The sequence below is a fragment of the Hyaena hyaena genome, unplaced genomic scaffold, assembly GCF_003009895.1.
Source record: "Hyaena hyaena isolate Hyena2069 unplaced genomic scaffold, ASM300989v1 scaffold_329, whole genome shotgun sequence".
In the NCBI taxonomy this organism is placed as follows: Eukaryota; Metazoa; Chordata; class Mammalia; order Carnivora; family Hyaenidae; genus Hyaena; species Hyaena hyaena.
The window spans coordinates 162,992-186,295 of NW_024080960.1; the positions used below are offsets into that span (position 1 = coordinate 162,992).

The 23,304-nt window shown below is 43.0% G+C and overlaps 1 protein-coding gene across 1 annotated transcript in view; it reads right to left on the bottom strand.

Moving 5' to 3' along the window:
• Positions 1–204: 204 nt before the first annotated feature.
• The window catches only part of KDR (kinase insert domain receptor), a 47,124-nt gene continuing 24,024 nt past the window's right edge, over positions 205–23,304 (bottom strand). Inside the window, exons 16-30 of the mRNA XM_039249057.1 lie at positions 21,306–21,412; positions 20,737–20,872; positions 20,258–20,362; positions 18,810–18,923; positions 18,178–18,266; positions 17,022–17,175; positions 15,056–15,153; positions 12,253–12,375; positions 11,990–12,101; positions 11,737–11,836; positions 11,000–11,105; positions 9,648–9,799; positions 4,275–4,374; positions 3,682–3,767; positions 205–1,884 (exon numbers count right to left, since the gene is read on the bottom strand). Coding sequence (XP_039104988.1) covers positions 1,662–1,884; positions 3,682–3,767; positions 4,275–4,374; positions 9,648–9,799; positions 11,000–11,105; positions 11,737–11,836; positions 11,990–12,101; positions 12,253–12,375; positions 15,056–15,153; positions 17,022–17,175; positions 18,178–18,266; positions 18,810–18,923; positions 20,258–20,362; positions 20,737–20,872; positions 21,306–21,412 — 1,805 coding nt within the window. The 3' untranslated portion in view covers positions 205–1,661. The remainder of the gene's footprint in view (positions 1,885–3,681; positions 3,768–4,274; positions 4,375–9,647; positions 9,800–10,999; positions 11,106–11,736; positions 11,837–11,989; positions 12,102–12,252; positions 12,376–15,055; positions 15,154–17,021; positions 17,176–18,177; positions 18,267–18,809; positions 18,924–20,257; positions 20,363–20,736; positions 20,873–21,305; positions 21,413–23,304) is intronic.

Here is a 23,304-nt window from a genome sequence, read left to right on the forward strand (position 1 = left end):
AAAAAAAAAAAAAGCTGTGATCATATTATACCACTGCTGGTTTAAAAAATATAAACTACTTTATGAAAATATCCTTTATAAGAAGAAGGAAACGAGCAAAAATGAAAACCCACACGTCAACGATGTGGGACACCCCTCTTCCACTTTAGAAGTGAGAAAAATGATAAGAACAGAAATGCAACCTTGCAAAGAGACTCATTCGAGTTTTTCAGTTTTTTTTTTTAATAAAATGGCATCGATTGCTGAAAGCATTATGACCTTTGTTATGCTACATAATACTGATATAAAATGTGAATAGTACAAAGTTCCTCATATATAATATACGGTTTTAATATATTACATTTGTTTCTACATAAACAGACTATAAATATATGTGCCATAGCATGTTTTACAGTCATGGTTCCAGCATCTCACACTATGATACCAAACGAAAAAGACGTCTTCTTTTTTAAAAAGGAAAGAACAGGGGCAGAAACCAGTAGAAATAGCTTTACATGTTAAAAGTCTAAATACAAGAGATGGTGTTAAACCTTTGGTGATAAAATAATTTTGAAATCTGGCTAACAGTCATTGAGGGAGCGAACAAACCACATCAGCTTTGACTAGAGTGTAGAGGCCAAATTACTAAAATGCCTGACCGACCAGGGGTGCCAAGAGGGGGAAGGGTCAGGGAGGGGAGAAGCAACAAGAGAGTAAAATCCTTCCTGAAGCCTTGACACCACAGCTTGATACGGAACCTACTGCATTCAGGCTCAGACATGTCGCATCAGGACAGATATGTGGGTATTCATCCAGAAGAAACCAGAAGCTGGTTTTTACAGTCACAACTCTTCCACACGACAGGGAGCCTCCATCTGAATGTCCTTTCTTTGTGGCATTCTGAATAAAGGATCGGCCTGGGAGACAAGGAGCCAGAGCTGCGTCACTTCCTTCCTGGGCCTTGGCCAGGAGACATGTAAGAGTCCGGAAGGAAATCTCATTAGGAGTCGGAAACAGCCCAAGGAGCTCTCATTTAGCCCAACCGGGAAGAGCACGCAACCTTCTAAAACCAATAACCTCATCTGAAGCCTTTATTTTTCCTAACAGACCCTGTGCCCATCTCCACCGGAGCCTACACAATGCACTTGAAAGCCCCAGTCTGCTCTCGGAGCAAGCCAACATCTTCCTTTCTGTCAATCCAAACCCCACACATAAGACGTGGCTGAGGACCCATACATATCCCAAGCAAAGCTTCCTGGATGGACTCAGCCCTAAAGGTCCTTCCCATCTTCAACACCTAAAGCCCTTGCATCGCCTGGTTTATCTTCTGGCTTTACAGAGAGGTGTCAGTTCCCAAGGTACGGCCACTTCATGGAAGATGCAGCCATTCCTTGAACTTCTTTTTGTTACAACCCACAGGGAGACCCATTAAGGGGCATCGGACATGCTTTCTAAACGCATAAACAGAAAGTCAACACTGGGAGAAAACACAAACACATTCTTGAGTCACAAGCATCTTCTCAGGAAATGCCTAGGGGACTGGCTCCCTGCAGTCTGAGGTCCTTTTTTATGAAATGAAAATCAAATGTGGCTACTTCCTAGTGGTGGAAAGAACAACACTTGAAAATCTGAGCAGCACCTCTCGTGTGATTTCCAGGAGTCGGGGACGTGGGTGCCTCCTTTTAAACAGGAGGAGAGCTCAATGCGGGTCCAGAGTCAGGCTGGAGGGTCTGGGCTGCACTGCCAGCTTGTGGTCCAATCTCCACGAGCTTTAAAAGTTCGGCCTCCTCGCTGGAGTACACAGTGGTGTCCGTGTCGTCGGAATGATAGCCGGACTGGTAGCCACTCGTGTGGTTTGAGCCCTCAGACGCCACGGACTCCTTGCTTTTGCTGGGCATCAGTCCACTGTGGAAGAAATGGCGACCAAATGAGTTGGCGAAGAGAAGGCAGTTCTTGCCCCTCTCACCCTAACCCTGTTCCCGACCTCATGTGGGCTGTAATCTCCCTGGAGACACCAGCCCCTATCTCTCCCACTTGTTAATCAACATATCAGGCTTACTCAGACAACGTCTATTTTCAGGTACTAGCGTGAGCTTGTAGTTTCAGATAAGTCCTCTTATTTGGGTCCAAGTCTTTCAAGCCCGTGAAGAGATGAAAGGCAGTTCTCCTGAGTTATGCAAAGGCTCCAACCAATGGAACATTTTTATGGCCTTGTAGATTGACAGGTTTGTATACAATGATAGGAGCCAAAGGGACTCTTTCATGATGTGGAAGGAAACAGGGATGTTCTGAAAGTCCACTTCTGCTTTCCTCACACTGTCAATTAGGGATTACAAAGCATGTGCAAAGTGTTAATAAAGCTCTTGAGCAACTTTAAACTTGAATAAGTTGAAGCATGTGTGTGTGTGTGTGTGTGTGTGTGTGTGTGTGTGCAATCAAGTCAGACTGTCAAAAACTGCTTTTTACTCATCAAAACCACATTCTTTGGAAGGACTGAGGGCCCAGATCACTCAGCAGCAACTAGAGAATGTTTTCAATGGCGCAGAATCATGATAGGCCATGATCGTGTCAAAGCCTAAAAGTGTAAAACTTCGGGATTTACATTTTCTCAAACCATTCTGAGGTATGGGGTTTTTTTCCCTCCTGAATACATGTTTTACCAAATTATTCATGTTAAAAACTACCAAAAAAGTATTTCATTAACTCTGTGTTCATGTATGGTTTGAAAGTTATTTCAAATAATTAGAAATGCAATTTTTCTTTCAAACCAACCTCAATCAAATAAAGTTAATGTCTCAAACAATGGCATGGTGGCTAGCACATAGTCACTGCTGAATAAATACATTTTAAATCAATGAGTGAAACATGACTGGCTCGAAAAATTTCTTACCTTGGGCCTAAAGCAAATAATAAAATTGCAGAGTGTCTCATTTTAATTTTTTTTTCTTTAAGTGAACATCCCTCATAACCCATAGGCATTCCCTTATAATAACCATTTATAAAATGGTTAGATTACAAGGAGATCAGTCTTCTCTATTCTTACCTAGAGTGAGCTCACTAACAAATCACTGCTCTATATCTTGCTGTGTTTATACAGATTTTCATTTATCTGTTAGGTTAAAGGCAGGTGCGTCTATTCAAAGCAACTACAAATTCCTACAAAACCACATGGGGGAAATCATATTCAAAACCAAATTTAGTATTTTCCCCACAAGTTAGCCAATAATAATAGGAAGAAGCCAAATAAGTCAGCCAATAATATTTAAGTATCTCAAACAAATAGATACTGGCTTATTTCTTATACATCATACTTCTAAAGACAGATGCACTCATTTATGTACAGGTGTGAAAATTCTTCAGAGTCCACAAAGATTTTTATCTTCTCAATCTGATGGATTACATCCAATGACCTTTGTTATTTAGCCAGTACCATACAAACCCCTGACCACAGAAATATAAAAATACCCTCGTGTTCATAAATTCTCATAAAAACTGACCAAATGCCCTAATTAATTTCAGATTCTTTTTTAGGTGTTCCAGGTAATTTATTTGTTTGATTAGTTTCAGTTCTTTATTAGTTCAGTTGATGCAAATTTGCCTACCCACCAAAGACACAAAAAGGGAAAACTCTTTACAAAAAGTCCTAAGTTCCTTCCAAAAATTCCAGTTGAGATTTGTCTTTTCTGTGTGGCTGAGCCTTACCTAAAAGACGGAGCTAATTTGTTTCTGTCTTCCAAAGTTTTCAGCTCTTCTGATGCAAGAACCATACCACTGTCCGTCTGGTTGTCCTTTTTAAGAGACAAGGAGATGGCACAGTTGATGAGTGTGCACACTGACCAATTATTTAATTAAACTGATTTCTTAACCCATCTATCAGACAATATGCTCCAGGGTTCAACAGAGGGAGGTAAAGATATCACAGCCCAAAACTGTACAAGCTATAAGGAGAAATACCTTCTTCCTAGTAGTAAACCCAGGCCTGAAAGAAAAGAAGAACTTAGGAAGAAGCAGCTGAGGAGACCTGTTTCCATCCCTCTTTTCTTAATGATACTGTTTACACTTGAGTGGAATTGGCCATGGTGCTAGACTATCAGGAACCTTGGGCCAGAGACTGTACTTATGTAAAAAGCCAAGGGGGGAGCTGATCAGTTCCACCTCCATAAGCCCAAGACACGGACCCCCAAGGACAGCCTTATAATGAGGCTCCAAGACTGTAATGCTTAGGCCAATATTTACCTAGCTAATGTTTCATCCTTCATATTGTTTTTAAGACTATTTTTAAAAGATGTACTTACATCTGGGATTACTTTTACTTCTGGTTCTTCCAACGGGATGTCTTCAAATGTTTTTACACTCACGGGCCGGCTCTTTCGCTTACTGTTCTGCAGATACTGACTGCAAAAGAACAAATATTTATATTTTAGTGGTGGTATATTTGGCTGCAGATACCAAAAGTGATACCTAAGTTCATTATCCTTCAACCACAAGTTTAATAGCAAGCTTCAAAACATCCTTTGGAAAAAGAAAATCAAAACAAAACAAAAATCTTTCTCTGCTAGCACACATTGAAGGCTTAATTTCCTGTAAAAGCCTATTTAAAAGTATAATATAAGTGAGGGAGCCTAGATGAGCTCCTGTTCTTTTGAATCATACTTCTGAGGACCAGGGCTGGACTAAAGACAACAACAGCAATCTAAGTGATCAACTGTCTTCTGCCTGGCTTCCTGGTTGCCTGAGCTGGACTCTCAACATACGACCAAGCGATACACATCTTTCTGGCCATCTCCAGAAAAATTTTTCTAGATAATGCTCACAGAGCAATGATTCTGTGAAAGATGGGCAGAGGAAATGCCTGCAGATCTCACTGAATCTCACCTGGGTTCCGTAAAGGACACTGAACCCCCTGTAAAGGAGACAACCTCCTCCTCCTGCACGTAATTGAGGCTTAGTATGTAGAGAGGAGGGTGGGCTGAGTCTCACAATCCCCTATTTTCGGCCCACAGAATTGCCAGTCTTGTGAGGAGGCAATGTGGTTTAAAAGTCAGGAGATATTTTGGGGCGCCTGGGTGGCTTAGTCGGTTAAGCGTCCGACTTTGGCTTAGGTCATGATCTCGCGGTTTGTGGGTTAGAGCCCCGCATCGGGCTCTGTGCTGACTGCGAGCTCAGAGCCTGGAGCCTGTTTCAGAGTCTGTCACTCCCTCTCTTTCTGACTCTCCCCTGCTCACGCTGTCTCTCTCTCTCTCTCTCTCTCCTAGAAATAAATAAAACATTAAAAGAAAAAAGTCAGGAGAGATTTTGTCTATTTCAAAGTCTACCACTGGCTCTACAAACTTGGGAAAGTCGTGAATATTTCCATGCCTCAGTTGCCCCATTTTAAAAATGTGTTGGTAATAGCTTTCCCTCCCTCACTTACAAAGATATCTGGAGGATGGATGAGGTGGGTGACAAATGTCATTAGAAGGAATGACACTCTATCAGCCAAAGCTTATTTTCCTCCTCTGAATTCCAAAGGACACCAGCTTCTCTCAGGAGTTCCAAGAATGGGACTTGTCAGACAATATACCACCTGTTTTCTGGGGGTGCTCCTTCCCCACCATGTGGCTTTGGGTGAGGCTGAGTGATCCTGTTAAAATCACCAACAGCCCAAATGGAGAGAAGGGAAGTCTATTTCACAGCAAGGGACAGCAGATTCACTCTTCACACTCATCCCTGCATACTGCTCCTGGCTTCTGGACATGTTATGTATTCCTTGTGTTTTCTGTGACCAAGTGGAGTGAGGACTCACTTGAGCCAAAGGAGGAGAATGGAAATTGATTCTCCCTCCCCTGCCCCAGGAGGCTGGTTCTTCCCCTTACGAAGAGAATAGAATGAGGTTTACCAGTGACATCTTCACTCAGGAAACCACCAAAAGGAAGACAATATATAAGGAGAGAGAGAAAAGCCCACTTCTCCTGAGTCCAGTCCCTAAGAGTGGCGATTGCCAAAAACTTGGTACCATGTAGTTAATCAATCATTCATTCATTCACAGATCTAGGAATCCTTGACTGAGAGTCTACCACATGCCAGGCACTGTGCTAAAATGCTCCTCAACTGTTATCTCATAGCACCTTCATAGGTGGTACTTGTTGGGGTGGGTATTATTATCCCAAGTTCAGATGAGGAAACCGAAGCATAAAAAGGTTAAGGAACTTGTCCAAAATCACATAACTAAAGTAGCTGGATCATTCTTTTGAGGGTTATGAGTAGCCACTTCATGAAAGATTTGAAGCCTGAGACTGACAAAGTCAGATGTGCCCTTTAGAAAGATGGCTCTAGGTAGAGGAAGGTGAAAACAGAGGCCATGAGATCAATTAGGGGGCTCTTTTCCCCATATCTAGGAGAAAGAAGGGCAGCCTGCCTAAGAAAGGAAATGCCCACAGGGTTTGGAGAAGTAGGCAGATCCCAGGGATATTCAGGATATAGAATCAACTAGAGGGGGTGAGCCTGGGCAATAATTCAGCTGTCATAGAAAAAACAGCCGAGGAAGCTGAGACTTAGGGAGGAAATGGCTAGAACTGGGATATGAAATTGGCCTTCAGATTCTAAAGCCCATTGTTTCATTTTGTTTTGCTACCCTACTCCACACGGACTCCCTTGGAAAAGTATCAGGAAGGAAAAAGTAGAATAGAACAATGGATGTGATTGTTTGGGTCTTTATTAAGCACCTACTATGTGCACAACACTGCTCTCTCTCCCACGAGGCACTAACTGTGTGGTGGGAACCGGGAGGGCGAGCAGACAGACAGAAGGTGGAGAAAGGACAGTTTCACTTCAAGCAATCTGATATCACAGCCAAATCCAGGAACATCTAGCCAGGAGGCTGTCCCAGACATCAATCCATAGGAGCACTTAATCATACCAGCAATTAACCAAAATGAAGAAAAACGGTATGTGCCAAACCTTCTCTCTGGGAGAGAAAAGAAATCTTTGATAAGCTGCTTGGAGTAGGAGGTGAAACTCCCAGGGGAAATGATGGAGCAACCAGATGGTCCCCAAACTCCCCTCATAGAAAGATGAGTCCAATTACTATGTGTTTTCTTGCAGAAAGCATGCAAACTTGGGGCCAGAGCTGATCCACAGGGGAAATTAGAGACAAAGCTGAGCCTAGACACTAGCGATCTGTCCTTCCCCCCCTCCCCCACAGCCCTCTCAGCCTCTTCCCCAAATAAATGATGAACAAATATTTTCAAATAATTTAAAGGGGCCACAAATCACGGGGTTGATGCCTGCAGGGGTGCCTCTGTCCAGCTCTATTTATGATGCAATGAGATTGAAAACTATAAAGAGAAAGCAAACGAGAGAGACTCCTCAGCCTTCCGCCCTGACTGGAAATGTGAAAGAGGAGAGAACGAGTCCACTGAGAAGTACTCCAGCCTCACCTCTGGTCTCCCCAGGGAAGCAGGACCTGAAGAGAGCCTCAAAAGGAGGTGTGCCATGTGCAGATGCCTCAATTCTGGGTTTCTTTTAACCCAGATGATTAAAATGTGACGGCGGAGTCTTGCTTTTATAAAAGGAAAAAAGGTGGAGGGGGTTGAGAGGGGGTGCAGACAAAGGATTCCAATTCCATTTTATTTTTCAAATTATGGCTGGATAAAAGAGAAACTGGACTGGAAAGACCCATTCGAAAATCACAGACAGAAAATAGGAGCCAGGCCTATGCTCAGAGTGCGGTGTCACACTTGTCCATGCTTCTGGGGATAAATGTTAGCAGCCCTGACTTAGATCCGGCATTGCATTTGGCACTTCCATTACACTAACATGACTTCATCGACTCTCAGCACCATATGCAAAGCACCCAAGTGAGCCAAGAGGCTGCCAGCTCGGGTCCTCACTCCACCTGGTCACAAAAACACCCAAGGAATGATCAAAAACACCCAAGGTTCATGATCAAATGGTTTTCTGCTCAAGAAGGCAGTGGCGTTGCAGGAACGATTACCAGCCCAGAGAAGGCTAGCCAAGCTTGAACTAGAGGTTCTTGGGTTCTTTTTTTTTTTTTTTTTCAGTTTATTTATTTGGTGGGGGGGGGGGAAGAGAGAGAGAGGGAGAGACAGAGAGTCTCCCCACACTGTTACTGTCAGCACGGAGCTTGATGCAGGGCTCTATCCCACGAACTGTGAGATCATGACCTGAAACCAGGAGTCAGATGCATAACTGACTGGACCACCCAGGCACCCCTTGAACTAGAGGTTTTTAAACATGAGAGTGGAATTATTGGCTTTCGGTTCATTAATTTTTCTCTCTGAGGGTCCCACTGGGTGTGGCAGAAAGTAGGACCAGGATAGGCATCCGAGGAACTGGATTTGTCCCAGAGATGTGATTTTAAGCAGCTTGCTCGATAGCTATCATGCCTTGAGTGCTAAGTGCCAGGCACTTAGAAATAAAATATACCACGTAATTCTCAAAATAATAATTTTTGAACACCGGCGTCTTCACCTGGGTCACAGGGAAGATGTGCGCCAGGTCCCTAAGAGGCCTACTCGGGGTCCAACCAGCTGTGTCTGACTCTAAAGCCGGGATCTTTAACCAGAGTGTTTTTTCTTTCCACCAAGTGATTGCTCTGAGCCTCACGTACAACATCTACATCACGGAAGATCATAGCTGCTACCTTGCCTAACTCTGAGAGCTGTCACGTGAGTACAATCTGATAATACAAGGAAACGTTCTTTGAGACATGCTAAAAGTTCCTGACACAGATTCAATGGGCAGCTCGTCGGCTTCTACCCTCTCCGGCAGCATTCCTGCCAGCCCGTGTGATTCCCACGGGTCAAGGGATCGGGGGCCCTCCTCCCCCACCACCTGGCAGCCTGGCCGACCTAGCGCTCCACACCCCTCCCTGCAACCACAGCACATTCAACAGGGCAGGCTGCACTGTGCTGTCCGGGGGTCCAGTGACAGGAGGAAAACACCCAAAAGAGTGGGAAAAGAAACAAAGCAAACCAAAGAGGTCCCAGGCTTACTAAAAGACAATTTTAATATTACATTGCAGAAACCGTATCAAGTCTTTCCTCATGCGCAGGTGCTGGGAGAGAGACAAAAGAAAGCTGCCTCCAGAGTCCCTTTACAAATCAGGACAGAACTGTAGTGCATGTGTTTTAAATAAGCCTAGGAGTCCCATTATGCAAATAAAATGCTGAAAATCAGACTAGGGAGGGGCTTCTGAAGATGTGCTGTCCAGTCCAATTCAGGACCCGGCCCCACGGCAGACTGCACCCCAGCCAGCGAGGCGCAAGTGTGTTTTCATATATGCATAAAACTCTTCCTTCCTGAATCCTTCCTAAGCCATTTAATTCACATTAATAAAAGCGTACATGGGGATAATTTAAATACAGATGTCTATATAAAATTGGTCTCTTTTTCTGGAGATTAACAAACTGTGGCATTCCAGCTATTTGCAGCTGCAGGGCTTAGAATTCTAAAGGAACAGCTATGGCAGCAATGTGGACCACAGATGGGAAGAGCCTCACCTACCCCGGCCCTCTTCAAGGAGCGCTTCCCTTTATAGCAGTCTCGGGGCTAAGGTTAAGTGTGGAAGTGGGAGGCGGCAGCTGTGTAAAACGCCTTCCTTCCATCCCCTCCCCACAGAACCTTGCCTTGCCAACTCCCCAGGGGATGCTGACCATATACAGTACCTGATTCCTGCTGTGTTGTCATAATGGAATTTGGGGTCACACACTTCCTCTTCCTCCATACAGGAAACAGGTGAGGTAGGCAGAGAGAGTCCAGAATCCTCTTCCATGCTCAAAGTCTCTGATATTGGGAGAACAATATAGTCTTTGCCATCCTGAAACAACAAATACAGCGATGCTATTGTTATGGCTTCAGCCCCTCAAAAGCCCCTTTCGTGAAAAACAAAGGCCAAGGGGGCTTCTTGGTTAGGAGGTATGTCGCTCTCATCTACGGCCATACCACCCCGAAAGCGCCCGATCTTGTCTGATCTCAGAAACTAAGCAGGGTCGGGCCCGGTTAGTCCTTGGATAGGCGGTATGTTGCTCTCATATCTGAATGCAGAACTTAAAAGATGACATTCAGAGTGGTTTATCAAAACCAAAAGGGCCCTTGAAAGGGACATGTATATGAAAGTATGGTAAAGGAGCTAACATAAAAACAAGATAAGGAAGGGATCCATGGAAGACTGCGGTTACAAGGAAGACAAAGCAGGCTGTGGCCATGGACGCAGCGGCAGAGCACAGAGAGCTGAGGAACCATTTCTTCACAAAGCCCTACCTACGTGAGCCAGGTCTTTTAAAGGGCATGTCATCCAATTTTAGCCTCTACATTTCAAGGCAATGGAAAATCTGATGACAGGCTAGAGAAAAGCAATAAATGTACAGGAAAATGGGTCTTCTGAGAAAAGGTTGCACAATTTAACATTATTTCATCAGGAGAAAGAAATAAAGGGCAATTTGATACCTTTAAACGTTTGAAAGGTTTACTGATAAAAACAGATTTGACCCATTGTCCCCTACCTGTTCAAAAGAAAAGCAGGAGGAAATTGGCTTCCATTCCTGGTAGTAAGTGGCATTGACTGGAAATTAAATAACTTTCTAATGGTAAAGGTTAACAATTTTAAAATCCTCCAATGGAAGGGATGAGGGCCTGGGATTATACTAAGGAAAAAGCCTTGCATTTTGCAGGGTTCAGATGCAGTGTGGCCTGCACAACGTATTAAATTCCTTGAAATCCCACCCGCTGCTGATATTCTGTGGATCAACAAATGTTTTCTTTTAACTTTAGAAGAGCATCTGAAGACAACAAAAAGATACATCAGGAGGAATGAGTGGTCTGCTCCCAGGTTATGAATTAGGACCTCATTAGGATCTCATCTATCTCAAAGGGTAATTATAGGTTTTATAAGAGCATTATTGCTCAGATCTACAAGAATATCGCTCCTTATTCAGTGGCTGATAGGACAGCATGGTGGCTGTGAGATCTAGGGAGGAGAGGAGCTCTTGTATACACTTCTTGGGTGGAGGTCACGAACCTGCTGGGCATTTGCTTGTAACAGATTTCCCAAATGTTCCACCAGCTCTGAAAACGTGGGTCTCTGATTGGGCTCCCCATGCCAGCAGTCAAGCATGGTCTGGTACCTAGAGAAGCAAAACACTAATGTCATTAACTGCCTCCATCTTCCTCATCTGATGCCGAAAATAAGCACTTGAATGACTAAACATCTATGAAATGTCCGCCATGAGCCCAGATGCTAAACGGTAATACCACACTGTATAAAACGCGGAGTCCTACACTTGGAGCATCAAGTATGTATAGAAAATACTATAAATCAACATCTAGTAAAACTAACTGGTCGGGGGCCATCTGGGTGGCTGAGAGGGTTGGCTCAGGCCATGATCTCACAGTCCCGTGAGTCTGAGCCCTGCGTCCGGCTCTGTGCTGACAGCTCAGAGCCTAGAGCCTGCCTCAGATTCTGTGTCTCCCCCTCTCTCTCTGCCCTTTCCCCTCTATCTGTCCGTCTGTCTTTCTCTCTCAAAAAAAAAAAATAAATAAACATTAAAAATTTTTTTAAAAAAGATACTAACTGGTTGGTATAGATAAAGTGTTATTTCAAGAAGAGATACTCTCTGCTTCAGGTTATCAAGGAAGACTTCCAGGGAGAAGTAGGACATAGGCTGGGTCATGAAAGAGGTCTGCATCATGACAAGTCTGGGCAGGGAGAATTTTTGTGAGCAAAGAAAGGATAGAAAGATACTTTCAAAGTCTTACATTTCTGGTGTGGTATAATCGGGGGCCCTCATTCTAGTGCCTTCTTTCAATCGCCTACAAAATTCCTCATCGATCTTTACTCCGGGATATGGAGAAGCACCTAGAATAAAATAGTAATAGAACATTATTTGATTTGATTTCCTCTTGTAGAAAACCCTGAGCCTGATTCTTGAACATCATATACATATATATGCCACTGACTTCTATCATTCTATTTGGAGTATGGATAGAGGGACAGAAAGAAGTGACTTACCTAAGGAAAATATTTCCCAGAGCAAAACACCAAAAGACCACACATCACTCTGAATTGTGTACACTCTGTCAAAAATTGTTTCTGGGGCCATCCATTTCAAAGGGAGGCGAGCCTAAGAGGGTAGAAGACAAGGAATCAGAACGCGACTTAGCACATATCTGAAGAAAAAACTACCTTTGTTCCCAACACAGGTCCTGAAGCTTGCAAAGAGGAATTTGGATCCTGTAACTTAATGGATCAATGGGTTCATCTTTGAAACTTACATCTCCTTTTCTGACATAATCTGGGTCTTTATAAATATCCCGGGCCAAGCCAAAGTCACAGATTTTAACCACGTTCTTCTCCGACAAGAGGATATTTCGTGCCGCCAGGTCCCTGTGGATACACTGCAAAAAGAATCGTGTGTGTGTGTTAGGTCTCGGAACAGCTGATCTCTTCTGCATCTGTTGTGACCTCATGTTCAAAAAAATCCACATCAGAACACTAACTGATTAACAAGAACTGGGCTAATGTCTTTCATCAACACTTCAGGAAAAAAAGTCTGACTTTTGCTGAGACACACATCTGCTTTTTCTAAAAACAACCCCAGAATTTGGAGTTAAATAATTAAGTTATAGTATGATCATGGAGTCATAAATAGACTTCACTTGGACACAATTAAGAATGTGTTTCTGGGGGCGCCTGGGTGGCTTAGTCGGTTGGGCGTCCGACTTTCGCTTAGGTCATGATCTCGCTGTAGTGGGTTCGAGCCCCGCGTCGGGCTCTGTGCTGACTGCCAGCTCAAGAGCCTGGAGCCTATTTCGGAGCTGTGTCTCCCTCTCTCTCTGACCCTCCCCTCTTCACACTGTCTCTCTCTCTCTTCTAGAAATAAATAAAAATATTAAAAAAAAAAAAAAAAAAAAAGAATGTGTTTCTGGTCACATCCACATATCCCTTTGGCCTGGCACCATATACAGTTAAAATCTGTTATTCTAAGGAGGCCCTAGAATGGAAGTTATTTTGAATGAATGCACGGAAACCAGGAACAAGGGGCGCTCGTTGGTTTGGTGCCCTTTGTTGGTTTCCCCATTCCACATGGAACTGAAGCTGACCAGCTCTGATAAACCATTCCCTGTGGGGCTCATCCTGTTTTCAAAGTGTCGGATTATCAAAAAAGCCTACAAAAGAGATTTCTCGATAGTCAAGTTGACCCTCCAGTGCACCCAAGAGTAATAGTACGTTTCCCTTGCTTTCTCTCTACCCTTTTCCTTTCCTCAGTTTCTCTCTTTCCATTATCTCCCATCCTCATGTAACCTCCTACTACGGAGCAACTTAAGCTCCACCGGGTAGATCTGGGAGGGAATAGAGTCTCGGGGAACATTTATAAATGAATGAAAAGCTCAGAGGATTCTGAAGTCAGTGCAAGAGTGACCAAGGGAGCCCGGAATTGCTGAACACCCACATCTTGCGTCGTATAGTGCTTCCCTCTGAAAAGGGCATATTCAGGGTTGCCTGCGGGGGGGCTCAGTCGGTTAAGCGTCCAACTTCAACTCAGGTCATGATCTCGCGGTTTATGAGTTTGAGCCCTGCATCGGGCTTTGTGCTGACAGCTCAGAGCCTGGAGCCTGCTTCAGATGCTGTGTCTCCTTCTCTCTCTGCCCCTCCCAGACTTGTGCTATGTCTGTCTCTCTCTCAAAAAATGAATAAACATTAAAAAAACATTTTTTTAATGAAAGAGGCATATGCAAAAGCGCACTGGCCAGCATGATTGAACAAGACAGGAGATTCCAAAAAACAGGTAGTCCTCCTTACTTTCCCCCCAACCAAAGAGCTTCCTTTTTTCAGCCTAACAGCCAGGTGGTGTTCGAGAAATCAGCTGGTAGATGTGAGGAAAGTTAAAGGTCCCCTGCCCGATTCCCTTCCCAGTTGAAAGATATCCTGACCCAAAGGCAGGCTCTGGCCTTAAAAAAAAAAAAAAAAGAAAAGAAAAAAGAAATAGTGAAATAAAATCAGAATCTCCAAGAAAGGCAACGGGCCTTTCTCCATAGGAAAGCCTTATAAGATTCCCACTTCTCTCGCTTCCCTTTGGGAGGAAGGAGACAAGATCCTCACCAGCAGAAACATCTGAGATCCTGAGGCTCTAAAAGCTGTAATAAGCTTTAAGCTTCAGAGAGAGAAATCAGTGAGCGATTTCCCTCTAACTTAGAAACAAAAACAAAAATGTTAAGTCTTTCTTCCCCCACCAGGGGGGTGCAGCAAATGCATTTTGTCAACTGATCCTTTTTTTTCCTGAAACTTAATTTGAATTTTTCTTGTTTAACATAAAACCACCCATTCTACCCCATCCAGAGGCTGGAATCCGTGATGTTTACAACCTTTGGAATATTTGTAACTTGTCACGTCCCCACCTCAGTCTTTGTTTGGCCTACTTTTCTAATTTTAGCTTTTTTAATCGCTCACATCTGAAGCCTATCCTTCCTGGTTTCTAATTATACCACTAACAAATACTTTTTGATGGACGGTGATGACTGTAAAACAAATTAAAAATACGCTCTCTTACGCCAAGATATCTGCAAGGCTCAGTCCCTCCCCTCTTCCAGGTCACTGTTAGATGGCACGTTCTTATAAAGCCTTCCTTGTTCACTTTGTTTAAAATTGGCGTACACAAACACAGAAGCCTATGCACACCCAAACATACCAGTCCTGTATACTCGATAGCCCTTTCCTGCTTATTTTTCCCCTACGAATCTGACTTGTTTATATTGTTCACCGTTTGCTCCACCATATTAGGACGTGAACTCCATGAAGGTGGAGAGCCTTGCCTGTTTGTTCACAGAGTCTTCTTAGTACCTAGAATGATCGCCTGCTCTTCGTAGATATTCAATAAGTGTTTATTGCATGAGCTGATTTCATGAAATCCCTACATCTCCTTAACTAAGCGGAAGTGGACCCTCCCCAGCAGAACTCTTCCAATTGGCCCAGCAGTGAACAATGAATTATAGTTTGAGACAAACACCCACGGACCCGCAGCTTACTTCCAAAACCGTGATCTGAAGACACACTTGGCTCCCCCCTGAGCTGTCTTACCTTCCGCGACGCCAAAAACTCCATGCCCTTAGCCACCTGGAAACTGTAACAGATGAGATGCTCCAAGGTCAGGAAGTTCTTGTACAGGTCTTCAGAAACTGTTGGAAGACGAAGGACAGAGATCAGTATTGCCACCAGAGATTATGTGTTTCTAAGTCTGTGAGCATAATCTTCATTTTCAGGCTTGGGAGTTTAGCTCCTGGAAATAGAGGCAGAGAGAAAATGCCTGCATCTTCGGCAAGTTTGCTGAATCCCGGTATTACTAGATTTCATCATACTCCTTAGCAAAAACATGTTGGTTTTTCCATCATAGTCAAATTGAACCAGCAAATCCAGGCGGCAAAAGGGAGGTCAATTTGGCAGAGATGGCAGGGGGCGAGAAAGGACTTTTTCAAGTTTGCTGTTTTAAACTGTTGTGTTTTTTTTTTTTTAATGTACCCAGAGGGATAAACAATAGTTTCCTATCAAGAACTCTAAAAATAAAACAACAATATTCGGGGTCATTGAATCTTTTCTCTCCAGGCTGTATCCTGGGACAAAGGCCAAAGGTCGGATTGTAATCGACAACAGATAACTAAAAATACCAGAAATATATTTACTTCTCTCACTTTCAAGCTGAGAAAGTGCTGTAAACACATTAAAACAGGCCTGCGAGGATGCTCTTTTTGCCCTTCCAGGAGATGAATGAGAGATGACAGGAACTTCGAGGGAAAGATGGATTTGCGTAAACTGGTGGTATTTACTTCCGTGCAACTGGTACAAATAAACATTAAGACATTAATGGGTGTTTCAACATGATCTCTTAACTTTGGTCGGATAAGATAAGACAAGGCTTCTCTCCTAGAGACAAATACCGGAGTAAATGAAAACCCCGTTGTCATAATAACCTTGGAAGTATTAAAAAGACTGTGAACCATTTTCTTAATGATTTTTTTATGCTCAGGGCTAGAGGGCTCTCGGTGGACAATTAGTGAGACCCTTTTATTTTCCAAATGAAGAAATGGAGGACAAATTCCAGGCCAACACCCTTTCAATTCCAACTTAATTCCCCAACCCTTTGGGTTTCCTGCACACTGGCCACCATTTTGTGAGAAGGATGAGACAGAGGTTATGTGAGGTCTAGATAGCCTCTTCACACTCCTCTAGGCCAAGCTCCAGCCTCACACAACCCACTTGGCTTCTAAGAGGAAGAAGCCAGATTTAAGTTCTATCTGCAGCCTCACATCAAGGGAAATGGAAGCAGGTTTCTTCCACTGTTTCATGACTGGATTCTTCTAAGCTCATGCCTCAAGCTCATCTCTATATCCTTGAAGATGTCTCTGTTCCTTTCAGATAGTGCATCCTGGAGCTGAAAGAAGTCTTGAATTTAGACTGGGAATACAGCTCTACTCACAGAGAGCACTAAATTATCATTAAAAGCATAACTGGATAAAGATAAATATGTTTACCAAGGCTCCCCTGAGGAAGTATGGTTGATAAGCCACTTGGACTCGGGTAGGAACAGCAGGTGACCCCTATGCCACCTCGGAGAGGTCTTTCAGTATACTTAACTGAAAGACTTGTGTTGTGCTGGTGACTGAGGCAGGATGGCGCTGAACTGGTGAGGGCAATGGGGAGGCTAATCAACCACCAGAGAGCCTCCTTTGTCCTTCCGGAACAGAGCGCTGCTACTCCATGTTGAACCAACAGCTTCAAAGCATTGGTTTAATGGCCGACTGCTTAGCTCTCCTAGGGTACCGAGATTTCTCCGGCTCTCTGTGCTTTGCCTCCCAACCTAGCCAGCTGGTTATTTAGGTCTTCCACACTTTACTTTTGGGAAGACTCCATGGAGGCAGTCTCAAAATTCAAGTCTCTTTCAAATTTTAAGGAGTACTGAACTTTTCCCATGACAAAATTCCTCATAACACCTTACCAGCTCTTTTTTGCAAGAGCATGCATTAAGTGTGAAGAAAGCAATGAAAGGTACCTTCTTCTTCCTCCACGTCACTGAGGGATTTCTCCTCAACAAATCCAGAGCTGGCTGAGCTCTGACTACTCGTGATACTATCCAAACGGCGTTTTGGATCCATAGTGATTTCACCAACGTATTCTTTCCCTTGACGAAATCGTGCCCCTTTGGTCTATAATGAAGCAAATGAACAAATTCCGTGAATACAAACAAGATCTCTAAAATGTAGTAAACTATAAAAATAATTATAACTATTAAAAGCAGACAAGAAAGACATCAATTTCAAGAATATGGAATCTCTGGGCTGAAATTTTGGGCAAATGTTCTACATACTAGATTTTCTTCCATGAAGCCTAGTTCCTTCTTTATTTTTTTAAGTTTATATTTATTTGTCTTGAGAGAGATAGAAAGCAAGCAGGGAAGGACAGAGAGGAAGACAGAATCCCAAGCAGGCTCTGCATCATCAGGACAGAGCCCAACATGTGGCTCCAACTCAGGAACTACGAGATGATGACCAGGGCCAAAATCAAGAGTCAGACACTTAACTGACTGAGCCACCCAGGTGCCCTGCTCCTTCTTTAGCTTAGAGATAAATGCCTTGTTTCAAGTCCATCTCAGATACACTTCTAACATTAGCGTGCTCTTTACAGAAGGACTGACACTGCTTGGGTCCAATGTTAGGAGAGAGAGAAAAGAATCCAAAGCCAGGCTTCCCTCCATCCTTCCCTTTCCTTCTCCCTGCCTCAGGCACCATCTATAAGGGCTCAGTAAATTAGAGTCACAAAAAATAAAACATGAGAAGATATGTTCCCCAGTAGGTAAAAGAGAAAGTTACAACAGCCAGGAGAAGATTCCTCACAAGTTTTTTTTGTTTATTTATTTATTTTGAGAGACAGAGAGAGAGAGAGCACATGCAAGCAGAGGAGGGGCAGAGAAAGAGAGAGACAGAATCCCAAGAAGGTTCTGTGCTATCAGCACAGAGCCCAACTGAGGGCTTGATCTCAAGGACTGCTGATCATGACCTGAACCAAAATCAAGAGTTGGACACTTAACTGGCTGAACCACCCAGGCATCCCTCTTTCACAGCATTTTAACAAAAGAAGATTAATCTGTATTACTTTGTGTCTTCCACCATTTTACAATGTGACCAGAGCTGAGTTAAGAAATGACATACCTTGTAGGGGACAAATTCATTTCTCTTGCTCCTTAAGTAAGTTGACAGGTTTCCAAACTTGCAAAATTCCACAATCACCATGAGTGGCCCTGAAGACATCAAGAAAGGAAAATGTTTCCATTCATGTACCTCATCAAGTGTTCAAAATATTGTTGAACAAGAAAATATCATAGAAGATGCTACACTTTCACTGGGGACAGCCTCGTAGACATCAGTGGGTCACAATGCCCTTATAGCATAGCTTTTCTTTTTCCAAAAGACAATTCCACAGCATGATCAACCAAAATTTCAGAAGAAAAATCCATCCACTTGCTTTTGAACACTTTTGACTCCATTTCATGGGAAACTACTCTTAAGGTCTTTGCTTTCAAGTTTTTGGAGAAGCTTACTTCTCTCATCTGAACACCTATTATACAAGTAGAAAACTGCTGCAGTTTTTAAATCACAAGAAGTTCTGGAGTAACTTATAGTGCCCATTAAACTTCCATGAAACATATTTATATCTAGGGATCTGGCATAGTATCCTAAGTTAAGGAAATCAAGGCCATGGGAGTTGAGTGGTTTCCCTGAAACACCAGCAGAGAAACAGATGCCAAAATCTCAGGCAACTAGAACCATCCACAGATACTTACCTCCTGGCTTGGTACAGGCACCCAGAAGATTGACCACATTAAGATGGTGGCCAATATGAATGAGGATCTTGAGTTCAGACATGAGGGCTCGGTGTTCGCTGTGTGTGGCTCCTTCTACAAATATACAGCAAACAGGGAAATCTTACATGTGGTCATTAGCTTAGGAGAATCAGTGCCCCCTGCATGCTTATGTACAACTTACCCTCCAGGGATAATACGACTATAACCCAATTTACAGATTAAGTGCATTAAAAGTCAAGTATAAATTATGTCTTCCAATTCTAAATCAAATTCTTACTTTAAGTGCACCCAGAATGTTTGATATTTAAAGGAATCCATTGCGAAGGCCTTTGCAAAGCAGAAAATACATCTGCAAATGGAATCACGCCCAGATTTTCTTTCCTTTACAAAATTGGATTTTCATGTATCAGGTTGACTATGCTTCTTAGGGCCTGATTATTTCAGTGCTTCCTGGTAAGGAAGCAACACCATGTATTAAATATCCTTATGTGTTGGGGGCTATGCTGAAGTTCCCGCCAATCAGTGCCAAGCAGGAAACTTAACAAGGGCCAGCTGGCAAGGCCAGTTGGCACATGAGGCCGATGAGGCTAAAACTGCAAGTGTGACCCTGTACACTTCCCTCTAATTCACAGACACGGTCCACACATCAGACCCTGATGGGCTGCCTCAAAACTGCACAGCCCCTTAGCCACAAGGGAGCCTAGGCAAAGGGAGAGAGATGGGCTTTGAAATGCACAAGACCTATGTAGTACAGGACAAGGGTCAGTAGCACTGTCTCCATCAATGAAAGCACATCACAAATGGAGCCGAGAGCTTTATATGCACCACCTCCCCAAATTAAAATGACAAGGCCAGAATTCCATTACCATTAGGATTAACAATTGTTTATAAGGCTTTTAATTTTTAAAATGTTACTCATGGTCCTTTGTTCCCTAGAGCCACCATAATCTTTTATAGGCGAAAATCTTTTACATATTCCAATTCTACAAGACGTGCTATTTTTGCACTTTACTATTTTTACTTATTATATTAAGTTTCCTTCCATGTCTCTACATGGTCTATAATTATCTTACCAGTATACCATAAGATATTAAGGAACAATTTTTACATAATCAAGGTATTCTTTTTCCTAAAGTCAGCCACTAAGTACAGCTGTGTAAGCTGTGTCCTGCACAAGGGCTCCCAGGCAAAGTAGGGAAGTGAATGAAGCTGAAACCCATCCTCAACTTCCCGTGGAAGGCCAGGTACCCTGGCATGAGGCTATAAAGGAGGAACTTTTTTTCCAATTTGCACAAAGGCATAAGCTGGCTACATGCTTGGCTAGTGGGCTCACCTAACGGCAGGGCTGCTGGTACGAGCCTTGCATTACGTTTGCAGACCAGATGAAACAGATAGAGACATACATCACCACCTAATTTTGCTTTTACCTTTTAACATTTTGACAGCCACTGTCTTGCAAGTTGCTGTCTTGTCAATTCCAAAGGCATCTGCTTCAATCACTTGGCCAAAGGCACCACGGCCAAGGGGCTTACCTACAGTCAACAACGACAGCAAACAAAACAGACTTGGATTATTACAGCACCAAAGTGACATGCAGAGATTCTGACAAGATCGGATCACCCACACACCCCAGTTTAACTCGGAGAGTCCATCACTCCCTTGTCTTGGCTTAATTATTTAATATCTCCCCGCTTCGCGCTCCAAATGCCCTCCTTTGGATTATTGTACAGGGATCCTACTTCTAAGTGAATAAAACGATGATTACTCAAATTCCAGAGACAGGATGAATATTCTGAACCTCAACCCAACATGTGGATACACTAGATTTGTCATCATCCTAAAGGAGGAAGAGACGGCCTGGTAAACACAATCCACATCCAATTAACATCACCACTTGAAAACACACCTAGTTTCAGCCGGTCCCTGGGGAATTCCCATTTGCTGGCGTCATAAGGCAGACGTTCACAGTGCTCATCCAAGGGCAGTTCATCTGGATCCATGACGATGGACAAGTAGCCTGTCTTCAGTTCCCCTCCATTGGCCTGGAAAGCATTATTCCTTCCAGTCACGGTACACTCTGTTGTCTGGCTGTTGTTCTTGTGTGTGCTTATTATTGTTGTTTATGGAAGCCCCATTCCGGGTGTCTCATTTCCAAATAAAACTCATGGAGTCTGAGAGTAAGTCCTATTATAATCCTGCATCCAGTGTCCCCTCAACTCCCAAATGAGCTCAGAATGAAGTACTTAAATCTTAATTACACTGGACAGTCCAAGCCCTTTTCTCCTCTCATGCTTCTATCAATTAAAGCCCAGTGGTCCAGCCAAAAGAAAGTGGGAAAGAATGTTATTGTATTGAAATAAAATTGTGCCCATTGAGCCAATAACAATGGGAAGAAACAACTCAAAGAGCCCCAGTCAGCTTTCATTAATCACGAAAAGCAACACACATGGGATAGAAGGGAAATTATTTTGTTACCCGCTTAACGGTCCGTAGAACGATGACAAGTAATAACCAGAAGAACATGGCGATCACTGCTGTGCCTACAAGAATAATGACTTCCAAGTTTGTCTTCTCTTGGGCACCTAGAAAGACACAACTGAATGCTTAAAACTCTTATATCTTGATATAAGAGGACAAAGTTCAACAATAAAGCAAGACTCAAGTTTACTAAGGGCTTGGAAACAGTCCTAGATATTAATAGTCACAAGCCTCTAACTTGAAGGGAATCTATAACATTCTTTCTTAAAATAGTTTATGTTCATTTATTTTTGAGAGAGAGAGACAGAGACAGAGTGGAGGAGGGACAGAGAGTAAGAGAGACACAGAATCCGAACAGGCTCCAGGGTTGGAGCTGTCGGCACAAAGCCCAACGCGGGGTTCGATCTCACAAATGGCAAGATCATGACCGACATGAAGTTGGATGCTTAACCAAATGAGCTACCCAGGTGCTCTGGGTCTATAACATTCTTAATGGATAATTTAAAGTTTACAAACACTGCCCATGAAAACCTCCAACGATAAAATTCTAAAGTTAAAGATAGGAATTAAGGAGATGTTGATGTTTTAAAAGAAAAAACAAGAAGTGTTTGGAGGAAGAGCAGTCTTTGATGGAAAAAAACCAGATTACATTCTACCGGGAAGCAAAGTAGTTATTGGGGGGAGAAGGAATAAATATCCATTTTTGCATGGATAGTCTGTTTTCATCTGAACTGAGTTTGAGAAAGGATTATAAAAGAAAACAAATGGCCAGCAAGTTACTGGTTACCATGCACCTCCTAAGTGCTCATTCCTTTAAATATGTCATCCCTCTTAATCTTCTCAACAACTCTCAGTTTTCAGATGGAAAAACAAGTTAAGAGAGATTAAGCTACTTCGTTAAGGGCACACAGCAAGTGGATGGAATGGTGAAGAATTAAACAATTCTCTCCAACACCAGTTAACCATGACACTACCCTTGAGTGGCAGGAGTCTGAGTGAGGAAAAGAGAGAAAGCCGAGATGAGGGCGTCAACATGAGTTGAAACCACCTATGAAAGGAAAGGTAGAGGTAGGCAAGGAAGCTGCAGATGCTCAGGGCTCCAGAGGATGGCTCTTGAGTGGGAGAAATTAAACGCCAGAGGAGGCTTTTCAGCTAGGAGTGATTAGCAGAGAGGTGATAAGGAAGCAATTAGCACCTAGGGCTTCCCATTGAATGAGTGCAGAGTGAATCAAATAAGTTGTTCAAGTGGCCCAAGGCAGCCTGAAAAAAGCAGAAGGGCAGGTAATTAACTAGTTTGCCGAGTAAGAGTTAACATTTGAGAGACAAGTACAACTATGCTTGGAAGTAGATTTTGTTTCTCTGGTGGTCCTAATGAAATAACATTCTTTTAAAATTTAATTTAATTTTCTTTTGATTTTTATTTTCTTGAGAGAGCGTGAGCACAAATGGGGGAGGGGCAGAGGGAGAGAGAGAGAGTCTTAAGCAGGCTCCATGCCCAGCTTGGAGCCAGATGCAGAGCTCAACACAGAGCCCAACGTGGAGACCAATGCAGAGCCCAACTTGGGCTCAGTCTCACCACCGTGAGATCATGACCTGAGCCAAAATCAAGAGTCGAACTTTCAACCAACTGAGCCACCCAGGAGCCCCATAACTTTCTTTTTATACACACAGATTTTAAAGTCCATTATACGTAGTAAAAAATTAAAAGATTCAATTGTCTATATAATTAATATTAATATAATTAATAATTAGTACACAGTAAAACCTTGGTTTGCAAGCATAATTCATTCTGGAAACATGCTTGTAATCCAAAGCATTTGTATATCAAAGGGAATTTCAAGAACCATTGGCTCAGTTGTGATCATGTAACACTCGTAGTGCAAGATATCACTTGTTTATCAAGTTAAACGGTGACTTATTTGATAACTTATTAGATGTGTTTGCTCGTCTTGCGGAACACTCACAGAACAAGTTACTCGCAATCCAAGGTTTTACT